The sequence below is a fragment of the Lycium barbarum genome, chromosome 12 (assembly GCF_019175385.1).
Source record: "Lycium barbarum isolate Lr01 chromosome 12, ASM1917538v2, whole genome shotgun sequence".
Lineage (NCBI taxonomy): Eukaryota > Viridiplantae > Streptophyta > Magnoliopsida > Solanales > Solanaceae > Lycium > Lycium barbarum.
The window spans coordinates 98,305,128-98,324,193 of NC_083348.1; the positions used below are offsets into that span (position 1 = coordinate 98,305,128).

Here is a 19,066-nt window from a genome sequence, read left to right on the forward strand (position 1 = left end):
ACGGGGGTAACATTCTATTCGTTTTCCTTCTTTTTCATTCAAGAGAAAACAAATGAAGACAGAGTACTACCCTCTTAGATTAGCCAACTCTATTTTGGAAAGCGACTAGTCAATATAATTGAGGAATCAAATGATTTCTGCTGTCAATTTTCACATTTCATTGAATTGGTAAGTATGAAAAAGCACGTCAATGTTCGTTTTCTTCATCAATTAACTACCTACATGCATAGCCTGCGACTACAAGGCAATTTCAATTGAAAGAAGGAAATGAAGTTGGTTGGGTGCAGGCCTTGCTAAAAAGTAAAAACTATGGTATCACTGTTGCCTTTCTCTTTGCTTCTTCCTTTCAATTAAGAACACACAAAAAAAAGCAATTAATACTTCTTGTAGCCAATTTGATGTGGTCCAAAATAAATCATTTTTAATGAAACAAAAAAGGACTTTTTTTAAAAAATATTGTATAATAGTTGCTTTGATAAATGAAGTAAAAATTTAAAAGACATAAATGGTAATTTGAGGAGAGACAAAAAGTAATTTACTGAAATAATATTCATATACCCGAGTCTAACTTGTTGTGGACTGAGACGCAGTTGTTGATCCGAAGTATTTATAACTACATCAACAACAAACCTAGTGTAATCGCACAAGTGAGGTTTGAGGAGAGTAAGATATACGGAGCTTTACCCCTACCTTTATGGAGTAGAGAGATAATTTTCGATTGACCCTCAGCAACCCTCCTCCTTAATTCGAGCTTGAGATTGACAATGTGAACGAGCTCACACTAGCGGAGTTGTAATATTTATAATTAATGCTATTAACTAATGTTATTAAAACAATATTCCCTCTATCTCAATTTGTGCGGCATTTTTTCACTTAGGAAGAATCAATTTGACTTCTATTCGTTGCAAAATTGAATTAGACCAACTTATTTTAGAAAATAAATTTAAATATTAAAAAATTGTATGAAAATACTATAAGTTGTAATTTTTTCCTATACCTATAAAATGAAAAATATTTTTCAAATATTAATAACAATTCACATTATTTGAATCTCAACAAACAAAAATGTAACATTGTAACATAAGTTGGGACAGAGGGAGTGTTTGTTTTGGACCGGAAGTGGTAAGCAGCAATCGTGGAGTAAAAATACTCTTGAAAACACAGAGAGAAGTCAAAAAGAGAGCATAAATGGATACTGAAATGGAGCAGAGTTCGATAAAAGTGGAGCGTATATACTGTCTCTGGAACTGAGCTAGTTCAAGAGCATGTCTACTATTGTGCCTCACGTGCACCAGAAAGTTGGCTTCACCTGACAGGCTGACACTGTTAATAATGTACACAACTAAGAATTTTCCTATCAACCAACTGCCCTCTGTCAAATTATTTCTTTTGGTTTTTCCAATTTACCAACCCCCTAATGGTTCAGTTCTCAGAAACAAAAGAAGACCAGTCAAAGTCTAAATCACTTGCTAGTTACCCCTACTTTGGTTCTCTTTCAGTAGTTTAATACAGTAGGTGGATAGTATATAAGACAAGTATATACTCTAATTATGACGTTAATTCAATTGGTTTATTCAATTTAATGCAATGACCTATGTCTGTCTCTACTGTTAAGTTACCTCAGCATGGTTGGCTAATAAATACACGCTCGTTTGGGGCATATACCCAAAAATGTCACTTACTCGTAGACACATATAAAAAGAGTGTGCTAGTGGGTTTTTGCAGATAAAAGAAATTAACATGACAAGTCTTTTGCCCAATAAAAAGTTGCAATCCTTTGGGAGTTGCCTCTATTTCTAACTTATTCTGCTCAATGCTGTGATAAAAAAAACTGTCTTTTTTGTTGCATCTCTACACTAAAATGGCTAACAACAATGTGTATTATCACAATGCTAGCAGTGCTCATTTTTCTTTGACTGATCCTGACCCTGAACCTGATGATATTTCTGTTTTTCTTCGTCATATTCTCCGTCCTTCATCTTCGTCTTCATCTAATTTTATGGCATTGAAGGGTAATGAAATGCAATATTCCTCATCACTACCTCAATTTATGCCTAAAAATCAACATGCTATGGGTATATCAAATGGCGAGTTGTCTTCCATGCTGAATTCGTATGGGGCTTATAATATGCCTGCAAGTGCAACAAATGTTTCTTCTTCATCTGTTGGGACCATGGACAACGACCCAGATGAGTATGAGTATGAATGTGAAAGTGATGAGGTATTTCTACACTTCCTACTTTGTTTTGATTAGTTTGTAAATTTTAAGTTCCGAATTTGATGTTTATTTTATTATATATGGCCCTGTTATATTACCTATTCTTCGTGATAACAGTGATTCATTATGTAGGGGGGTACAGAGGACTTTGGGGTGGAAGCTTCAGCACAACCACCACCATCTCGCAACTCTTCCAAGAGAAGCAGAGCAGCTGAAGTGCACAATATGTCTGAAAAGGTTGTTTCTGTTTTGTTAAGTTCATTTTTTTTATGGTTACTTGCAGAAGTTCAATAAGTTCTGTGCTAAGGGTCTTAAAAGTTGAACTCACCAAGTTTAAATCTTGAATATGCCTCTACCTCTGCTTAGCGCTGATGTTTTTTGGTATATGCTTGGCAGAGGAGAAGAAGCAGGATTAATGAAAAGATGAAAGCATTGCAAAAACTTATTCCAAATTCAAACAAGGTGAGGGGTTGCATGTTTAGCAATTTTGAGTGATTCTTGAAACTAGAAAAAAAATGATTTAACAGTGTATTGGATAGTGATTTAATTATTTTGTCATGGATTTTTGGACAGACCGACAAGGCCTCAATGCTTGATGAAGCCATTGAGTACCTCAAGCAGCTTCAGCTCCAAGTACAGGTCTGCTGCTTTTGTTTGAAATTTGCTGCATATGATTTATTATACTTGAGTTAGATTCTAGCTGGATGGATTTTAAGTGTATTTGGTAAGGTGTTATTTTCTATAAAAAATATTTTCCGAGGAAAAATGTATTATTAATAAATAATTTGCAAATTAGATAGTGTTTTAATGAAAATCTTGAGTATTAATGATAGATAATATAGTCCAAAAATGTTGATTTGGCCCAAGTGTTGTGAAATTGGAAATAAAGGTAGTTGTAAGGATAAATGAACATCCCTTTCCTGTCTATGTCTTCTGGTTCTGAAGTATTGAACACCTTGATTTTACTGTTTTAGTTTGGATACAACTTTCCCCACCAATGCCTGTGTTTCAGCATAGGACCATTCTAGCATTAATCGAGACCTGATTAAATACCTATATTTTCCTTCAACTGAATAATGTTGGCTTTCGTTTTCTGCAATGTTGAATATGAACTAATGCAATGTGTTATTCCAATCGTTCAGTAGGCAGATGACTCTTCTTTCTCCTTAATTGGATGATCAGTTCTAACAACTGGTGCGTGTGGAATGACATTGGCGTTATTAATGACGCATTGGCTTGAAAATGTTTGTGGATAATTTTGAATTAAATAACCAATTTCCTGTTCTATGATAATGGTAACTGATTATGAAAAGAGTAGAGAAAATGGAATTGGTTACATTCATATTGGATTAATTTGGTAACTGACCATGGAAAGAGTAGTCAAAATGAAACTGGATACACTGCCATTCCGCAGTTCTCGGGCTGCATGCTGTTTTGGATGACTATTAATGTGTTCTCCATCACCTTTGTCTTCAAAAATTCTTTTTGCTAATCAGGATATTTTCTGGATCGGCTATCATTTGACACCAATTAATTCGATTAAGTTATATGATTTGTAGCATAGCAATGTTCTTCAATTTTCAGATGTTGACAATGAGAAATGGCATGTATCCTCTGGGCCTACCACGAGTGCTACAACAAAATCAACTCTCCCTGCAAAAAATGGGATTGTGCAAGGGGAGTGGATTCACAAATGCTAAAGTGGCTGGGAATTTCCAAGTAAACCAAGATGCGTCGTTAAATGCCATTTTCAGTTCAGCTGAAAAGTATAAAGATACTAAGCTAACACCTGTGGCAACTATGTCAAATGTAAACCATTCAGAAAATGCTTTTGAGCCAGAGTCATCGATGAATATTCACGTTGATCCTTTCCACCTCTTAAGATCTACCAGCAAGGTAAGTTGAATATGTGACCTACAGATAAAGAAATCAATAATTATAACCATTTGACATTCACATTCTGTTTGTAAAGGAAATTTGGAGGGAAGATTGCTTACCTCTATATGGAATGAATGAACGAACGTCCGAATCTGCATCAATTGGTAGATTATTTGCTTAACATCCTTGCTTATTTGACAAATTTTGCCTCAGATCCTGGTCCCTTTACCATTATCTATTCACTGTTTTATAGGAGCAAATGTGGCATTCCCAGTTCTCTTTGATACTGATGAATCTAACCTGAAGAGAAACACTCTAGAGTCCTGCTTGCTTCAATATCAGTTTGGTGCTGGGAACGAGACCAATATGGATTGCGATCAACTTCTTGCCCCACTATTGTATAGGTAAGTTAATTTACTAAACACTATTGCGCTTCCATTATAACAGTGAATTACTTTTTGTTTCTATTCCTAAATTTCCTAGTTCTATTGTCAGTCACGTCGGAAGAAGTACATCTGTTGACATTATCAAAAGCGAAAGCAGCAACTTCTGACATTTTAGCCTGCATCATCCTGCTGGATTTTGTTGAAGAAATGTCATCCATCTTGCTGCTTACTGGCATAGGATATTGTTTAATGTAAGCTATCTTATGGGTTCAAAAGCCATTGTATTGACTGAATCGCATCTGACTTCTTGTAAGATCATTATGCGGAGAAGTTGGAATATAAATGTAAAGATTGGACTATTTTCAATCTTTTTAAGAAACAAGAGTAGTACTACTAGGCATAGAATATGCTTCTTGAATACTCATATTCGTCCTACTAATCTGAAGCTGGTATGACATGCTTCCAGGGGCGGATTTATAGTAATTTATTTATAGATATTTAGTAGATTTCTTCATATGTACACAAGAACCGGTAAAGTTAATGGGTTCACGTGAGCCTGTAACCAACACTCAAGATCCATCCTCGCATGTTTACAAAAATAACAGCATACCCAGTGTAATCCCATTAGTGGGGTCTGGGAGGTTAGAGTGTACGCCCTTGCATGCTTCATGCTCATAATCTTGTTAATGGATGAATCGAAAGTGGCTAATCACAAAGAAACAATAACTTCTATAGGTTTATATATACACATCTTCCTTGAAAGATTATAGATTCTTCTTTTCTTATTAGAGGAAAATTGGAGATTGCTATGATAATTTATTTAAACAATTGCTACTGTTTGTCAAAAAGAACAGGTCACGTTTTCTTTCAATCAGGCCATTTCCAACCTTGCACCATTTTTTGCACGAAATGCTATTTTGGTGCAAAAAATGGTGTTTTGGAGCTCCAACCTTGCATTATTTTTTGCACCATTATTATTCATTAATAATTTTTTATTATTATATAACACTTTTAATTTAACATGTTATAAATTTTAATTTATAATTTTAGATTCCTAATATACCTAATTATTTTTTATGTAATATCTTATAATATTAAATTTACATCTTAATTTTGGAGTGTAAGTTTTATAAATTAATTTTTGTATATATATTATTTTATATAAAATTGTAAGTTTATTGGAGCAACGTACTAATCATGGAAGTTGAATATTTATGTAGAAATTAAAATAAATTCTACCTTAATGTAATAGTATTTATTTAATTATATTTTATCAATGATTTCACTTTTATTTGAATTATCCATTAATATATATAACGTATAATATTTGCTTACGATTTATATTATTTAAAATTTTATGGTATAAAATAATTTTATATTAAATGATTATATAACAAAGGATTATGAATTACATGGGATGGATATGTAAAAAAGAAAAAGAAAAAAAAGGATTTTTTTTATGAAATTTAAAATAAAATTTAAGTAAAAGAAAATAATATAATATAAAAGAGAGAAGAATATAAAAGAAATATTTTTTTTTGGTGCAAAAAATGGTGCAATAGGTTGGAAATGCCCTCAACAATGGTTAATTGCTTTTAGACTTCACATGCTACTACATCTTGAAAAATAGTATGTAAATTGATTTTGATTTGAGGATCTTCTGGATTAATGCAAAATCCAAATTTGCTTCTTCCATTTTGGAGTGTTTGTCATAATCATGAAACCTTTGCTTAAAATGTTTTATTTGATGAAACCATTTTTAAGAAGTTAATTCCCTATATGGTCATCCAAGTTTAGGGAATTTTCTACAAAAATTATTTTTGTTTCATTTAGGACAATAAAGTCACTTAATTATTACTATTTTCCTCAAAAAGTACCTAAAACTGCAAAAGTCTCTTTTTTTCCTAGTTGACATGTTATGTCATTCAAGTCCCATCCTTTTTAACAATAGGCATATTTAACTCATCAAAACCTATTTAACCAAATTCATATTTTATATCTAATCAAATATGACCCGGTTAAAAAGCGTCAAAGAAATCAAACCATACTTTTTATTAAGCCACATTTTCAAATCCAAGATTTTTTTAATCTCAATTCAAATATATTACCTTTCAATTTAAATTAAAATTCAAATAGTTTAATCTTTCTATTTAAATTTAATTTTTTAAAATAGCATACTATCTTTTTTCACATTAAAAAACATATTCTTTCTACATTAAAGTAAAATTACTCAGATAACACAAAAATTATATTTATATTATTTTAACTTTAAAAAATCTAATTGATTGTCTAAAAATAAAGCTAGTGTAAATTTTTCCTTTGTATTTTGAGTTATTTATCCTTAAATACGTAATATGTAATTTTTGGTATTTCCATTTCCATACTATCAAAATCTTTTATTTCTCATGAAAAAGGTATAGAATTTCATTACGATAATATTTATTTTAAAATATTACATTATTACTCTTACTTTTTATTTTGAAATATTATATTATTAGTCTTATATGAAATATAATATATTCTTAATTCGTTAAGATTTAATTCCAACTTGTCATGTTAATATCTAGCAATATATTAAACTAAAACTCTAAAATAACTCATGTTCAATTTTTTTAATATTTTAACTTTAATTTTAAAATTTATCTATAGATTTAAAAAATTCATCTTTTAATTCAAATTCATTTAGATTACACGCTAGTTTGTTTCTTTTCCCCTTTTTAATAGGGTCATATTTGATTGGGTATAAAATATAAATTGATTAAATTAGTTTGATGAGTTAAATATCTCTATTATAATGACATGCCAACTAGGAGAAAGGATGATTTTGAAGTGTTTAATTACTTTTTGAGAAAAATAGTGATAGTTGAGTGACTTTATTGTCCTAAACGAAATAAAAGTGATTTTTATAGGAAATTTCTTAAAGGAAAATTTACATGTCATAACTACTTCTAAGAGCTATTTATGGATTATAACTATCTTTTGCTATAATTACATTCTGTAGCTATATTTTACATTTCGTAGCTACTATACATGAGGTGCTATAGCTGGAGTGGTCATTGGGCATGTGCTTTGCTCTTGCGGGCCCAAGTTTGAATCCCGCTGGCCACATTTTTTTTCCTGAGAAATTGCAATTTCGACTGTATTTTCGTGTTTTTAAATACAGCGAAATACATGTATAACAAAGTGGTTGCACCACATTCACATCATATTTATTTGATGTATTGGGCTGTATTTCGAATGACAACCTAACATTTCACTGTATTGGACTGTATTTTAGTGTATTTGGTCAGATTTATGTCACATGTATTTGATGTATTCAGTTGTATTTTCGGATATCAACCTTACAACTGTATTTAAAAACACATAAATACAGCCGAAATTGCAAAGGTAGCTACGATTTGTAAATTGTAAACTTATAGCTATATATTGTTAGGAGCTCATAAAAGGTAGTTATTTATGTAAATTACCCTTTCTTAAACTTGGGTGACCATAGGGAGAATTAACCTCATTTTTCAGTCTACCGTGTTTGAAAGTTCATTCAACGAAAATGCCTGTGTATTCACCTTTTTTCCTTGTTCTTTCTTTCTTATTTGGCGTGTAAATAATGAACATTGAAACCAAGTATATCAAACTTCGCCACAGTAAAATTCTGATATAGGAGGATACGAATAAGCTTGGAAGTTGTTTGGTTCAAATATTCTCCTTACTAAAGCGCGTCAGTCAAACAAAAGACCAGAACTCAAGTGATTCCCACTTAGAACGGTCCTCTTCATTTTTTTTTCCCTGTATAATGCAGAAAATTGATTTGCATTCTCATTCTATAAAGAATGGACTGAAAGGTGGAATTTCGAAGAAAACTGAAGTTGATTGACTTTTAGCAGTAGGAAGAAGAATTCTAGTCTAATCACTTAATTTGAATCACGTCGATTGACGAAGAACAGGAATAACTACTTTGAACGTGTCAATTTGGAAGGTAGAAATGGGTTCGAGACAATGTAATACTATAAAATTTTCTTAATAGCATTGTGCCAAGAACAAAAAATTAGAAACGGCATAAACAAAAATAATCTTAGAAAACAAATAGGAAGTGTTTTTAACCATCTTACTTCATTGTCATCGATTAAGTATTGAAGAATGTGCTTAAATTTGTCTTATTTCATTTCGCTATTAATTTTGGACAGATAAAAATCTTGTTGCTCAACGCTGGCACTAGCCAAGGAACATACAAAAGAAAAAGAAACGAAAAGTAGTGGTGTTGATCTATTGCAACCTTGTAATCGAAGAATAATTAATACCCACTAGTCCTCCATTCCTTTTTTGTGATGAATGGGAAAAACAAGATAGGTCTACATTCGGCAAAGATATCTAGTTTTCCTTTTTTTCCAAAAAAAAAACACTATTATATTGGGGGCAAGAAAAGAAACAATGAAAACTCAATGTACGGTGCGAGAGACTTGTATAACTAAATTATAAGCTTTATAATAAGAATAAATATTACGTCTTAATCTCAAATAAATTGAAGCAAGCTGTATGAGTTCATACTAATATTATAAAAATTAGATAAAATTAAAAATACTACGTATAAGCTTTTATATATCATTAAATTTCTCCCTTTTTATGATAGGGACGTATAATTTCTCTTACATGATTAAAAGATTCATAGAGAACATATGATCTATAATAAACATTTTTATTTTTGGTAACTAAATATTGTATTCTCAGGGAGAAAATATTTACAAAGTCATTCGAAAACCTCTAGAGTTGGATACTTGGATAGATGCCCCAACTTCCGGTGCAACTAAACACAATACACAAAACAAAACGTCAATGATTCACCATTCTTCAGCACTTGCAGTACTTTTACTAATCTAGGATTCTAGGCTTCTTCCCTCCTTTGCAATGCACATCTTATGTGATTGTTTTAATCACCACATCACATGCCGTCCTCTTGTTTTGAAAAATCCTCATATTTCTTTCTTGTCATATGTAGTATAAACATTAATATGAATAAAGTATATTACCTAATAAATATCGCTTAGAGAATTATTTTATTCATTATGTCATATATATTTTTTGCCAAGTCTCATCTAAGGATTTTAAAAAATTGACAGTACCAATTTCTTTCGTTTTTTCTCTTACATCTTTTCCTTTCCATTGGTGCGCCAAAGTGGGTGAATCTGACTTTATTACTAAAAGTTTACAACAAACACTACTCACCCCAAAACTTAAATAAATACTTAAAAGAATATATAGTAATAAATAAAGAAGAAGACTAGTAACTAATTATGTGGACTTCCTAGTTCAAATGTTTGACAAAAAGAAAAAAAAGACTTAGCAGTCCACGTAACCCGAAAAGAAAGCCAAGCCGGCAGGCGTAAATTAATAAGTGATGTACGCCTTTTCAGCATTCTCAAAAGTTATAAAAGGAAAAAGCTAACAACAATCCGATCTAATCCTATTCCTTGGCGCACTTCTCCTCGTCTCTTTTATTTATATATATAAGGAGTAATATAATATTCGTCTTTGTTTGTAACGGTCTCAACAAAAATCGTCTCTTCTTCACCGAAGCTGCTTTGCTAACCCTAGGATTGACAATGATGGCTGAAAATGGCCGGCCTGCCAGTATTGATGGACCGACTAATCCTATGGTGACACCGATTTTAACAGATCTCTATCAGTTTACTATGGCCTATGCTTATTGGAAAGCTGGTAAACACAATGAACGAGCCGTGTAAGTACTCATTTTCCCTCATATATTTTGAATTCGAACAGTTTGATGTTCTAATGTTATTGATCATTTACTTTATGGTAAAAAAAAATGATGGTCTCATGAACATTTGAACAACTTTGATCATGTTAGCATTTTTGTTTGCTGAGGAAGCGGATTATTTAGGTGTTTGGTTATGTTTTTCAGGTTCGACTTGTATTTTAGGAGGAATCCGTTTGGTGGTGAATATACCATATTTGCTGGTTTAGAAGAGTGCATAAGGCTTATTGCTAATTTCAAATTTACTGAGGATGAGATAGCTTTTATCAAGTCATCGTTGCCCGACTCATGTGAGGTAAAGTTGTTATTAATAAGCTAATATGGTGCCATCCATCATGTGTGATTCAGTTTGTTCTTATGCTGATATATATCGATTCTGCTATCTGAATTTGTGGAATAAATGCTTTCTTGATGCGCTTATAAAACATTAATGTATAATGCATACATGAGAGGAAATGGTAGGATTGAAGGCTCATTCTGAATCGTCGACTTTAAATGTTCTGCAGGCGACATATAAATGTGTAATTGGGAAAAACGATTCTTCACATTATTTTGTTGTAGATAGTATTTCATAAACCTAAATGCTTGAAAGGTTGAGGGCCTTATCTTTCTGCGTAATAGCAATAAACTGAGCATAGGTATTAAGAGCAAGCCTGAACAGTTGTGGTTTTGTCCAATTAATGCGACTGTACGTCTTCTTCTTTGGGAAGTCCTGTCCTATGTCATGAACATGTCGTCCCAGTATGTTTGAGATAATCAAGCTGCGACTTCTGATGTTCCATCTGGTCATGCTTTTATACTACTTCATCGATTCCATTTTGTTTATTCACTTATGACTTGGCACAATTTTTAAACAAGATATTAGTACGCGCTGTTCAATATTTGTTTAGGAAAACGCGGGCCCATAGTTTGGCTTTTGTCTTGAAGACAAATAGATTAAAAGATAAAAGTTCAATTGGAAAGTGTAGAAGTAAGTCTTTGATAAAACTTTTGTGGTATTTAAAATGTATTACGTAAAATTTTTGACTTATTAAAAGTGAACTGGGAAATCTAAAAAGGAAAAGTAGTATAAGCATTTGGGGAATGGAGTACCTCTTCGGGGAATATATTTCTTTGTACTTAAAGAATTTTTGCAATGCTAAGATTTGTGAGTGCTTGACTATAAGCATATTTAAATGGATTATGTAGGATGGCTTCTATGAGTACCTTCGAAGACTTGACTGTTCAGATATTGAGATATGTTCTGTTTCTGAAGGATCAGTAGTCTTTCCCAAGGTACCGCTGATGAGGATTGAAGGACCAGTTGCTGTGAGTCCCATTAACACAATCCTTTGTTAGTGCTTGTTTTTGAAGCATCTCAACAGGGATGTCTGTTTTATCAATGTTCATCTTTAATATGCTTGATGATTGCTTGTGTCTCAAAGGTGGTCCAACTACTGGAAACTCCATTCGTAAACCTCATAAACTATGCATCCCTAGTTACTACTAATGCTGCAAGACACCGTTTCGTGGCTGGAAGGTCCAAAAGATTGCTTGAATTTGGGCTTCGGAGAGCACAGGTTGTTTATCTTTCCTTTTGCTATCTTTCAATTCTATAAGACTTGCAAACTGTGAACAGACTTTTGTACCTTCATGATTAGGGTCCTGATGGTGGTATATCAGCATCGAAGTATTGCTACATGGGGGGATTTGACGGCACAAGGTGATTCCGTGTTTATTTCACTGTGTCTTCATAAAATGCATCATCTACTTATCTTATTGAGATGTGAATTCCTAAGTTCATTATATTTTATTATAAAATTTAGAGACTCAAGAGCTAGAAACATCATAATTTCTTTCAATACGTAAAAAGGACATTCTATAAGCTCTTCCAAAAACGAAGCAGGCCATATTAGAAAGGATCACTGCAACTGTGAGTCACATGTTGTTTGATTCTTATTCAAGGAGCACGATCACACGGTTGAAAAAAGAGTAGGATCTTGATATGAGGGTTTTCACATCAATACAACTACATACCCAGTGAAATCCCACAAGTGGGGAGTTTTAACATCAATAAACATCATGAAAATGCACATTTGCATGTCGCTGCGCATGTCAGATAAACTATTAACAGTATTCCTTTTGCTTTTTCCGATGATAGAACTAAAAATCAATCGTTCAAGGACGAATTTTATCCACAAGATGGACAAGTTCACTTGATAAACAACTGTGGTGCATTTTTACGTTTGAATGCTGCATTACTGCAACCTAACATTCTTTTTTTTTTTTCTTCCTGGTTATGTTTGTCATTTTATTGATAAGAAAAATACTGCTTCTTTTTGTTAGTTAGAACACTGAGATCCCCTTCATTTCCTTTTGGTGTTCTGTTTCTTTTATCATAATTTGTTTATGATAATAGCCTGAAGGATCACTGTGTTTTTGTGATTTGACAGTAATGTGGCAGCTGGAAAGCTGTTTGGAATCCCACTCCGTGGAACACATTCACATGCCTTTGTTAGCTCATTTCTGGTAGGTGCAACCTTCAGAACAACTTTGCCTTCCCTTGAAATAAGTCAGACCTGTACTGTCAAAGTGCTCTGGCAGTTTCTCTGCCCTCTATATTCAAGACGATAATTTCTTAAAGACCTAGTCTTGAGTCAGATCATAGTAAGAAACATGTCTTAGGCTAGTCAAATGCTCCATTCAAATTCCCATTTTAGTCCTTTCAACAAATGTTAGTTTGTCTTCAGTTACCAATCTAATATTATTACAGTACCAGTTTTCATTATTACAGTAATTTTGAAGGTAGATTTGCCACATCTATTTGCATTCTGGCCAATGTCAATGCAGGCATAATCATTTTTTTTGTAAACATATCTGATGACAATATTGTGAATTTTATACAAAAAGACGATTTTGGTTGTTAAACAAATTACTTGAACTCTCTAATAGAGTCATTCGCTGTTGTAAGTGGAATGCAAGTTCTTTGTTCTTCTTATGGCTCCATATGTATTGATTAAGTACATAAATGCTTGTATATACTCAATTGGTTAAGTGACAATTGTAGTTTCTTCCTCAATGTCATCGAGTGGCATCAGTCAATGCATAATTGCACATAGCTCGATTATGAGCTCATATTCGATCATGTGCATTGGAATGGAAAGCTTAGAACTAATTATCAGTACACGTGCGATCAAATGATTTTCCGTCCTGACTTATCAAGAAACACAAATAATAGTCTTTTGTCCAAACTTCAGCCAGAACCCTTAGTAGACGAGTGAGTTGTAATTTGTGAACTCGTTAGGTTATGATTTCTCCGTGGATACTAATTTCAAGTTCTGTGACTATCAATTGTTTTTTCGTATGCACTTTCTCTTGCTTCTTTGTGAATATAAAGACAGCTAAACTGACTATTCATTAATTATCTATTTCTTGATCAAAAACTAAACTAACTATTCAAATGTTGATCTCTACATGCCTAGTACTTCTTTTGCACTGGGCTATGCACTCAACGCTCTACTTGCTTGAAGTCATCTGTTATCTAACTTAATCCTTATAATGCAGAGCCCAGATGAAATCATAGACAAATCACTTCAAAATCATGATGGCTCTAGTGTTTGTGAGGATTTTGTTAGTCTGGTACAGACATGGCTTAATAAATTAAAGGTATTTTCTCACTTAAATTCAGCTGCTTATCTCATTCATTTGATGTACTAGTTGGATCATCAAAATTTATTGAACTCTCTCATTTGGTGTATTTTTGGAATCTGACCATTTCGAGTTATGCATTCTGATAAATCATACCATACTGGTTCTCTATATTGTTATCACCTCTTTCAATTCATATCATTTAGCTTTTGACTTCAATTTCACCTTCCATTTCTATTATACTGTCCAAGCTCCTGATCTTCCTTACCAAACCTGCTCAAAATTCACACTGTCAGAGTCAACGCTTGTTGGTGTTTAATAAAATTGGCCTTATATAGAAAACCTGATGAACTCTATGGTCCCTATGTAACCATTTAATTGCCAAAAGGGAGTATGATGTATATATTCTTTCATTTAATTCTGCTTAATCCACTAAGTATAGCTGAATTCATAGCCAGATTACTGGATATGTGCCTAATGTGTGATCCCTAGGGTATGGTTCTACCGAGCAAGTTGTGTCCTCTCAGGTGATTTGTGCGTGCAGAGGTAGCCAATGATGCTAGGTCGTGCCCCTACCTTCCACCCCATAAAGGAATAAATAATGCTATTGGGGGGTTGCATGCCATTACAGAACAGAATCTACATGTTTTTTGTGATTGATTACGGTGAAACAATTTCATGAATTATAGTCTTCTCAGTTCTCTGACAGTGATGCTGGAAAATGTATCATGAATCTTTTGTGGGCCTTCCCTTAATTCTGTTCAAATTAAAAAAAAACCCTTGTAGCATCATTAGATTATCTCCCTCGTTGAATGTATCAAGCATTTGCTAATCTATCAGTATAGGGCATTACTCTAGAATCTGCTTCTCTTCTATTTTGAGCATGAATATCATTGATGTGATGACTCTTTGATCTTTTCAGTGGTCACACTTATTAGGTGGAATTTTCAGTGAGACAAACCAAAGTGAGTTAGCAGCTTTTGCCTCATATGCACTTGCATTTCCTGGAAGCTTTTTGGCCCTGGTAGACACTTATGATGTAAGTAGAACTTGTGGACATGTGCTTTTCCTCTGTATTCTGAGATATTTGGCCTGGCCATCTAAAACTGTGCACATGTAGTTGGTAGAGTAAAAACTTAGTCAACAATCTACTTTGAAAGAGAAAAGTTTCAGTGTCATGATATTTATGTATCAGGCTAGGCATAAAATCTATTTGTATTTGAAGTTGGAAGTGAAATTCGGCTAATAATATTGTTTCTGTTGAGTTATAATTATGCTGCATTCCCCTTTGTTCTTTGTTTACAATGTGCTTCTGCACTGGTCAACTTTGTTGGTTGGTATTGATCTTTTAGAACGTTTGAATATACTTTAACAGGTCATGAGAAGTGGTCTTCCAAATTTTTGTGCAGTTGCTCTTGCACTTAATGATTTGGGGTAAGCTGTTTGCCTAATGAGTTCTATTTAGATTGTAAAATTGCTTTCCTTTCTGCATGTCTCGGCTCCCCATGTGATATTTAATTTTTTGGAAGGTGTGGTGTCATAATATTCTCAGGGATTATAAAGGATATGCCAACTGGAATTCCTAATTTTTCAATTGTGTTAACATGATAGTTTTAAGCTTGTGTTATTTTGTTTTTACTTCATGAACGTGTAGGCTGAGAAACATGTGCCCTTCCTCTTAGTATTTTCATGATGACATGTAATTATTTTTGCTAATTATATATGTATGGACCTGACAAGGGAGGGATAACCTAGTGGAAAGGACTCTCCACCTTCAACCATGAAGTTAGAGTTCAAGTTACCTATGGAACAAAGTAGGAATGGGCCATTATCGACTCTTGGGCAGAAGGGAGGGGCACGACCTAGCATCATTGGCATATTTGGACCTCTTATTTACAATTGATATTTACTTATCAAAAAAATAAAAGACATAGTTGAACCTCTTATTTACAATTGATACAGAACCTTTCTATTTCATAATTACACAGGAGCTATACATTTTTTAACTAAGAGCTCAATATAGATATCTCCTCTTCTTGTCCTAATCAAATACAGTCAGACCTCTCTATAACAACACCCGCATATAACAGCACCTCTCTATAACAGCTAAGATTTTTTGAAACCGATTTTTTATGTTATATTTTACTAGTCTATAACAACATTTTACCTATAGCAGCAACGACCAACTTTACAACAGTACGCTCTTTGTAAAATTACCCCCATATAACAACTATTTTTTTTTTCTGTAATATAATAATTAATCATCTTTATAAAAATAGAATATCTATTATTACCAATAATAAGTGTAGAGATTTTGATCAAATATTTAATTTGATACAACGAAAGTGCTAAAGAAGAACTTGGACCTTGTTACTTGGACCAGGATAGAAGATTCAATGGTTCAACTCTTAGATTCCTTCAAAGGAAAGCAATTGGATACCGGTTTGCTGAAAGTTTGGATGCAAATTTTCGTCAATTCAAGTGTTATATCACCACTAAGAGATTAGAATCTACGAAACAAGCTACAATTCTAAATTTCTTCCATCATTCTTGAAAGAATTTAATTTTCAAGTAGATTTAAAATGTGTGCCTTAGAGCTTAAACTTTATACATTTATGAATTTATTGAAGCTGTATTAATTTTCGTTAATGTTTAGTTAGTGAAGTATGCATATCTTTGAGATTTAAAATTTAAATAATTTTGTTATTTTTTATAACAATAACAAATAAAAACAAGATTTTATGCATCTTTTTTGCTTATAACAGCTATTCTTTATAACAACCAAAAATTTTCGGACCCAACAATGTTGTTATAAAGAGGTTTGACTGCAAATTTCTTTTGTGAGCAATGTATTTCTTTAAGCCTGAAACTTAACTATCTTTAAACTTGTCTGTTTCTATTTTCTTATGGTAACTTTCTAGTGTACTCGCTTTCTCTTTTGCGCCCATGCCTTCTATATTTTGTTTTCAGGCTATTTAGCATTACATACTATTATGCAGCTATAAAGCAGTGGGCATTAGACTAGACTCTGGTGATCTTGCTTATCAGTCATGTGAAGCTAGGAAATTCTTTTGTGCTATTGAGAAAGAATTTGGATTGCCTGGATTTGGAAAGACGAATATCACAGCTAGCAATGACCTTAATGAAGAAACGCTGGATGCACTAAATAAGCAAGTAAGATCATGAGGATCCTCTCACATACTGCTACTGTCTTGTAGCTTGAATTCTGAAGTTGGCTTAAATATGACTAGCTCCCGCAGGATTGTTGTGGACACAAACAGTTCTACTAGAAATAAATTCATAAATCATGACCTCCTACTGGTGGACAAAAGCATGTCCCTGTTCACTCATAGTTAATGGGAAGGTAGAAAGACCAAATCTTTGCCGACGTTGGAATATGATGTGGAGGCATGAATTTTCTACCTAAATTGATGCCTTCTCATGTTAAAACCCTCAATTTAATTTGGGTTTATAACTTGAATGTTGATTTTTCTTGCCTGTTGACTTTCATTTTTCTCCTTCAGTAAAGCTACATCAAGAAGGGAAGCCTTGGAGCAACAGTAAAGTTGTCTCCCTGTGACCTATAGGCCACGGGTTTGAGCCGTGAAAGCAGCCACTAATGCTTGCATTAGGGTAGGCTGTCTACATCACACCCCTTGGGGTGTGGCCCTTCCCCGGACCCTGCTAATGCGGGATGCTTTGTGCACCGGGCTGCCCTTTAGTAAAGCTACATCAACTAACTTATTTTTTATGCAGGGTCACGAGATTGATGCATTTGGTATTGGAACTCATTTAGTTACCTGTTATGCTCAAGCTGCTCTGGGTGTTGTTTTCAAGTTAGTTGAAATAAACAATCAGCCTAGAATCAAACTTTCTGAAGACGTATCAAAGGTCTGCTGAAGCTATTTAGATTCATTTGGCATTTAGATTCAGTGCGGAAGTTCATAATTTCTTGTTTCTAGGTCTCTATTCCATGCAAAAAGCGGTGTTACAGATTGTATGGCAAGGAAGGATACCCCCTTGTAGACATAATGACTGGTGAAAATGAGCCACAGCCTAAGGTGATTTATGAGGCTTGTCTTGCTGAGTTCCTAGTAGTTCTTCCTGATATTTCTTCCTTGGTCAATTTTAATTTTAGAAATTTGATAAATTTTGTGGGTACAAGGAAACAGATTATGGACAATTTTTTTCCTGCAATTTGACAGGCAGGTGAACGAATTCTGTGCCGCCACCCATTTAGTGAATCTAAAAGGGCATACGTGGTGCCCCAGCGTGTTGAGGAGCTTCTAAAGTGCTTTTGGCCTGGAAATTCAGGTGAGTTGTTATAACTCAATAATAATACCAACTTTTTAGTCTGAATTGTTGAATTTCCGTAAAAGCATGACCCTACTTTTCCGTAGATTATGTCAACTTTATTAAGTTCCAGTGTCCAGTGAGACTAAAAATTGACTACTTCGGCTTAGAACTGCCAGAAAATATATTTTACAAAATTATCCTGTTTGATCGCGTTGAAACAACCAAACCATTTACTTTTTTAAGGAGGCTTTGATGATTACATAGTGAAACCTTCCATATCAGCTGCTCCTAAAGTTCATACACAATGTTGACTAATGGATGTTGGTTTGTCATTTCTGAAGATAAAACAAGAGAAGATCTTCCTCCGTTGAAGGAAATCAGGGAAAGATGTATTGAACAACTGGACCAAATGCGACCAGATCACATGAGAAGGCTGAACCCAACACCATATAAGGTAAGTACCAATAAGAATGATTGGTACTCATTCTCATGTCATAGCTGAAGCATTTTTTTTCTTTCGAATTTTGCTGGTTTTGATTTAATTATTGTTGTGCAGGTCAGTGTAAGTGCAAAGTTGTATGATTTCATCCATTTCCTCTGGCTCAATGAAGCACCAGTTGGGGAGCTGCAGTGAACCATGAATGAAAAGTTTTGAGGACTTTTAACGGGAAATCTGTCAAAAAGAGTCTTCTGGGATTTCAGCTGTGTATCTTTTTCCTTGTGTCGACTAAAATTTTACATAAAAGTAACCAACCAAAGGAAAGAACTTTTCTTATTTATTTTTTCTCAGATGTTGTTCCGAGTCCATTGTATAAGCTTCCTTCGAAGTTTGTAAAGGTCAATAAAAGTGCGTATCTTCTTCCTTAGCTTGATTCTTTCTTTTCATCTCAATTA

At 33.5% G+C, this 19,066-nt stretch overlaps 2 protein-coding genes across 3 annotated transcripts; both read left to right on the forward strand.

The window, feature by feature from the left end:
• Positions 1-1,100: 1,100 nt before the first annotated feature.
• On the forward strand, positions 1,101-5,061 carry LOC132624029 (transcription factor SPATULA). Of its 2 annotated transcripts, none has more exons than XM_060338850.1 (8): positions 1,101-2,221; positions 2,351-2,455; positions 2,615-2,680; positions 2,792-2,857; positions 3,803-4,114; positions 4,191-4,260; positions 4,350-4,500; positions 4,580-5,061. In XM_060338850.1, exons 1-8 carry the CDS (start codon positions 1,862-1,864, stop codon positions 4,647-4,649), a joined length of 1,200 nt encoding a protein of 399 aa, XP_060194833.1. In that variant the 5' UTR covers positions 1,101-1,861; the 3' UTR covers positions 4,650-5,061. The 2 variants fall into 2 exon arrangements, with proteins under 2 accessions (XP_060194833.1, XP_060194834.1); XM_060338851.1 differs by having other exon boundaries at positions 1,129-2,221; positions 4,592-5,061.
• A 4,840-nt stretch (positions 5,062-9,901) lies between these two features.
• Positions 9,902-19,038, forward strand: LOC132621952 (nicotinate phosphoribosyltransferase 2-like). Its single transcript, XM_060336435.1, has 15 exons — positions 9,902-10,213; positions 10,397-10,544; positions 11,438-11,557; positions 11,674-11,808; positions 11,890-11,951; positions 12,682-12,757; positions 13,793-13,894; positions 14,799-14,915; positions 15,252-15,310; positions 16,876-17,050; positions 17,633-17,767; positions 17,839-17,937; positions 18,082-18,190; positions 18,514-18,626; positions 18,729-19,038. Exons 1-15 carry the CDS (start codon positions 10,077-10,079, stop codon positions 18,804-18,806), a joined length of 1,665 nt encoding a protein of 554 aa, XP_060192418.1. The 5' UTR covers positions 9,902-10,076; the 3' UTR covers positions 18,807-19,038.
• Positions 19,039-19,066: the final 28 nt, after the last annotated feature.

What these genes read in the sequence shown, in the direction of transcription:
- LOC132624029 (XM_060338850.1), top strand. Translation starts at nt 1,862, where the DNA reads ATGGCTAACAACAATGTGTATTATCACAATGCTAGCAGTGCTCATTTT. An exon ending in ATGAATGTGAAAGTGATGAG is followed by an intron (nt 2,222 to 2,350) that starts GTATTTCTACAC and finishes TTCATTATGTAG; the next exon opens with GGGGGTACAGAGGACTTTGG. An exon ending in AGCTTCAGCTCCAAGTACAG is followed by an intron (nt 2,858 to 3,802) that starts GTCTGCTGCTTT and finishes TTCAATTTTCAG; the next exon opens with ATGTTGACAATGAGAAATGG.
- LOC132621952 (XM_060336435.1), top strand. Translation starts at nt 10,077, where the DNA reads ATGATGGCTGAAAATGGCCGGCCTGCCAGTATTGATGGACCGACTAAT. An exon ending in TTTCTGAAGACGTATCAAAG is followed by an intron (nt 17,768 to 17,838) that starts GTCTGCTGAAGC and finishes TCTTGTTTCTAG; the next exon opens with GTCTCTATTCCATGCAAAAA. An exon ending in TGAACCCAACACCATATAAG is followed by an intron (nt 18,627 to 18,728) that starts GTAAGTACCAAT and finishes ATTGTTGTGCAG; the next exon opens with GTCAGTGTAAGTGCAAAGTT.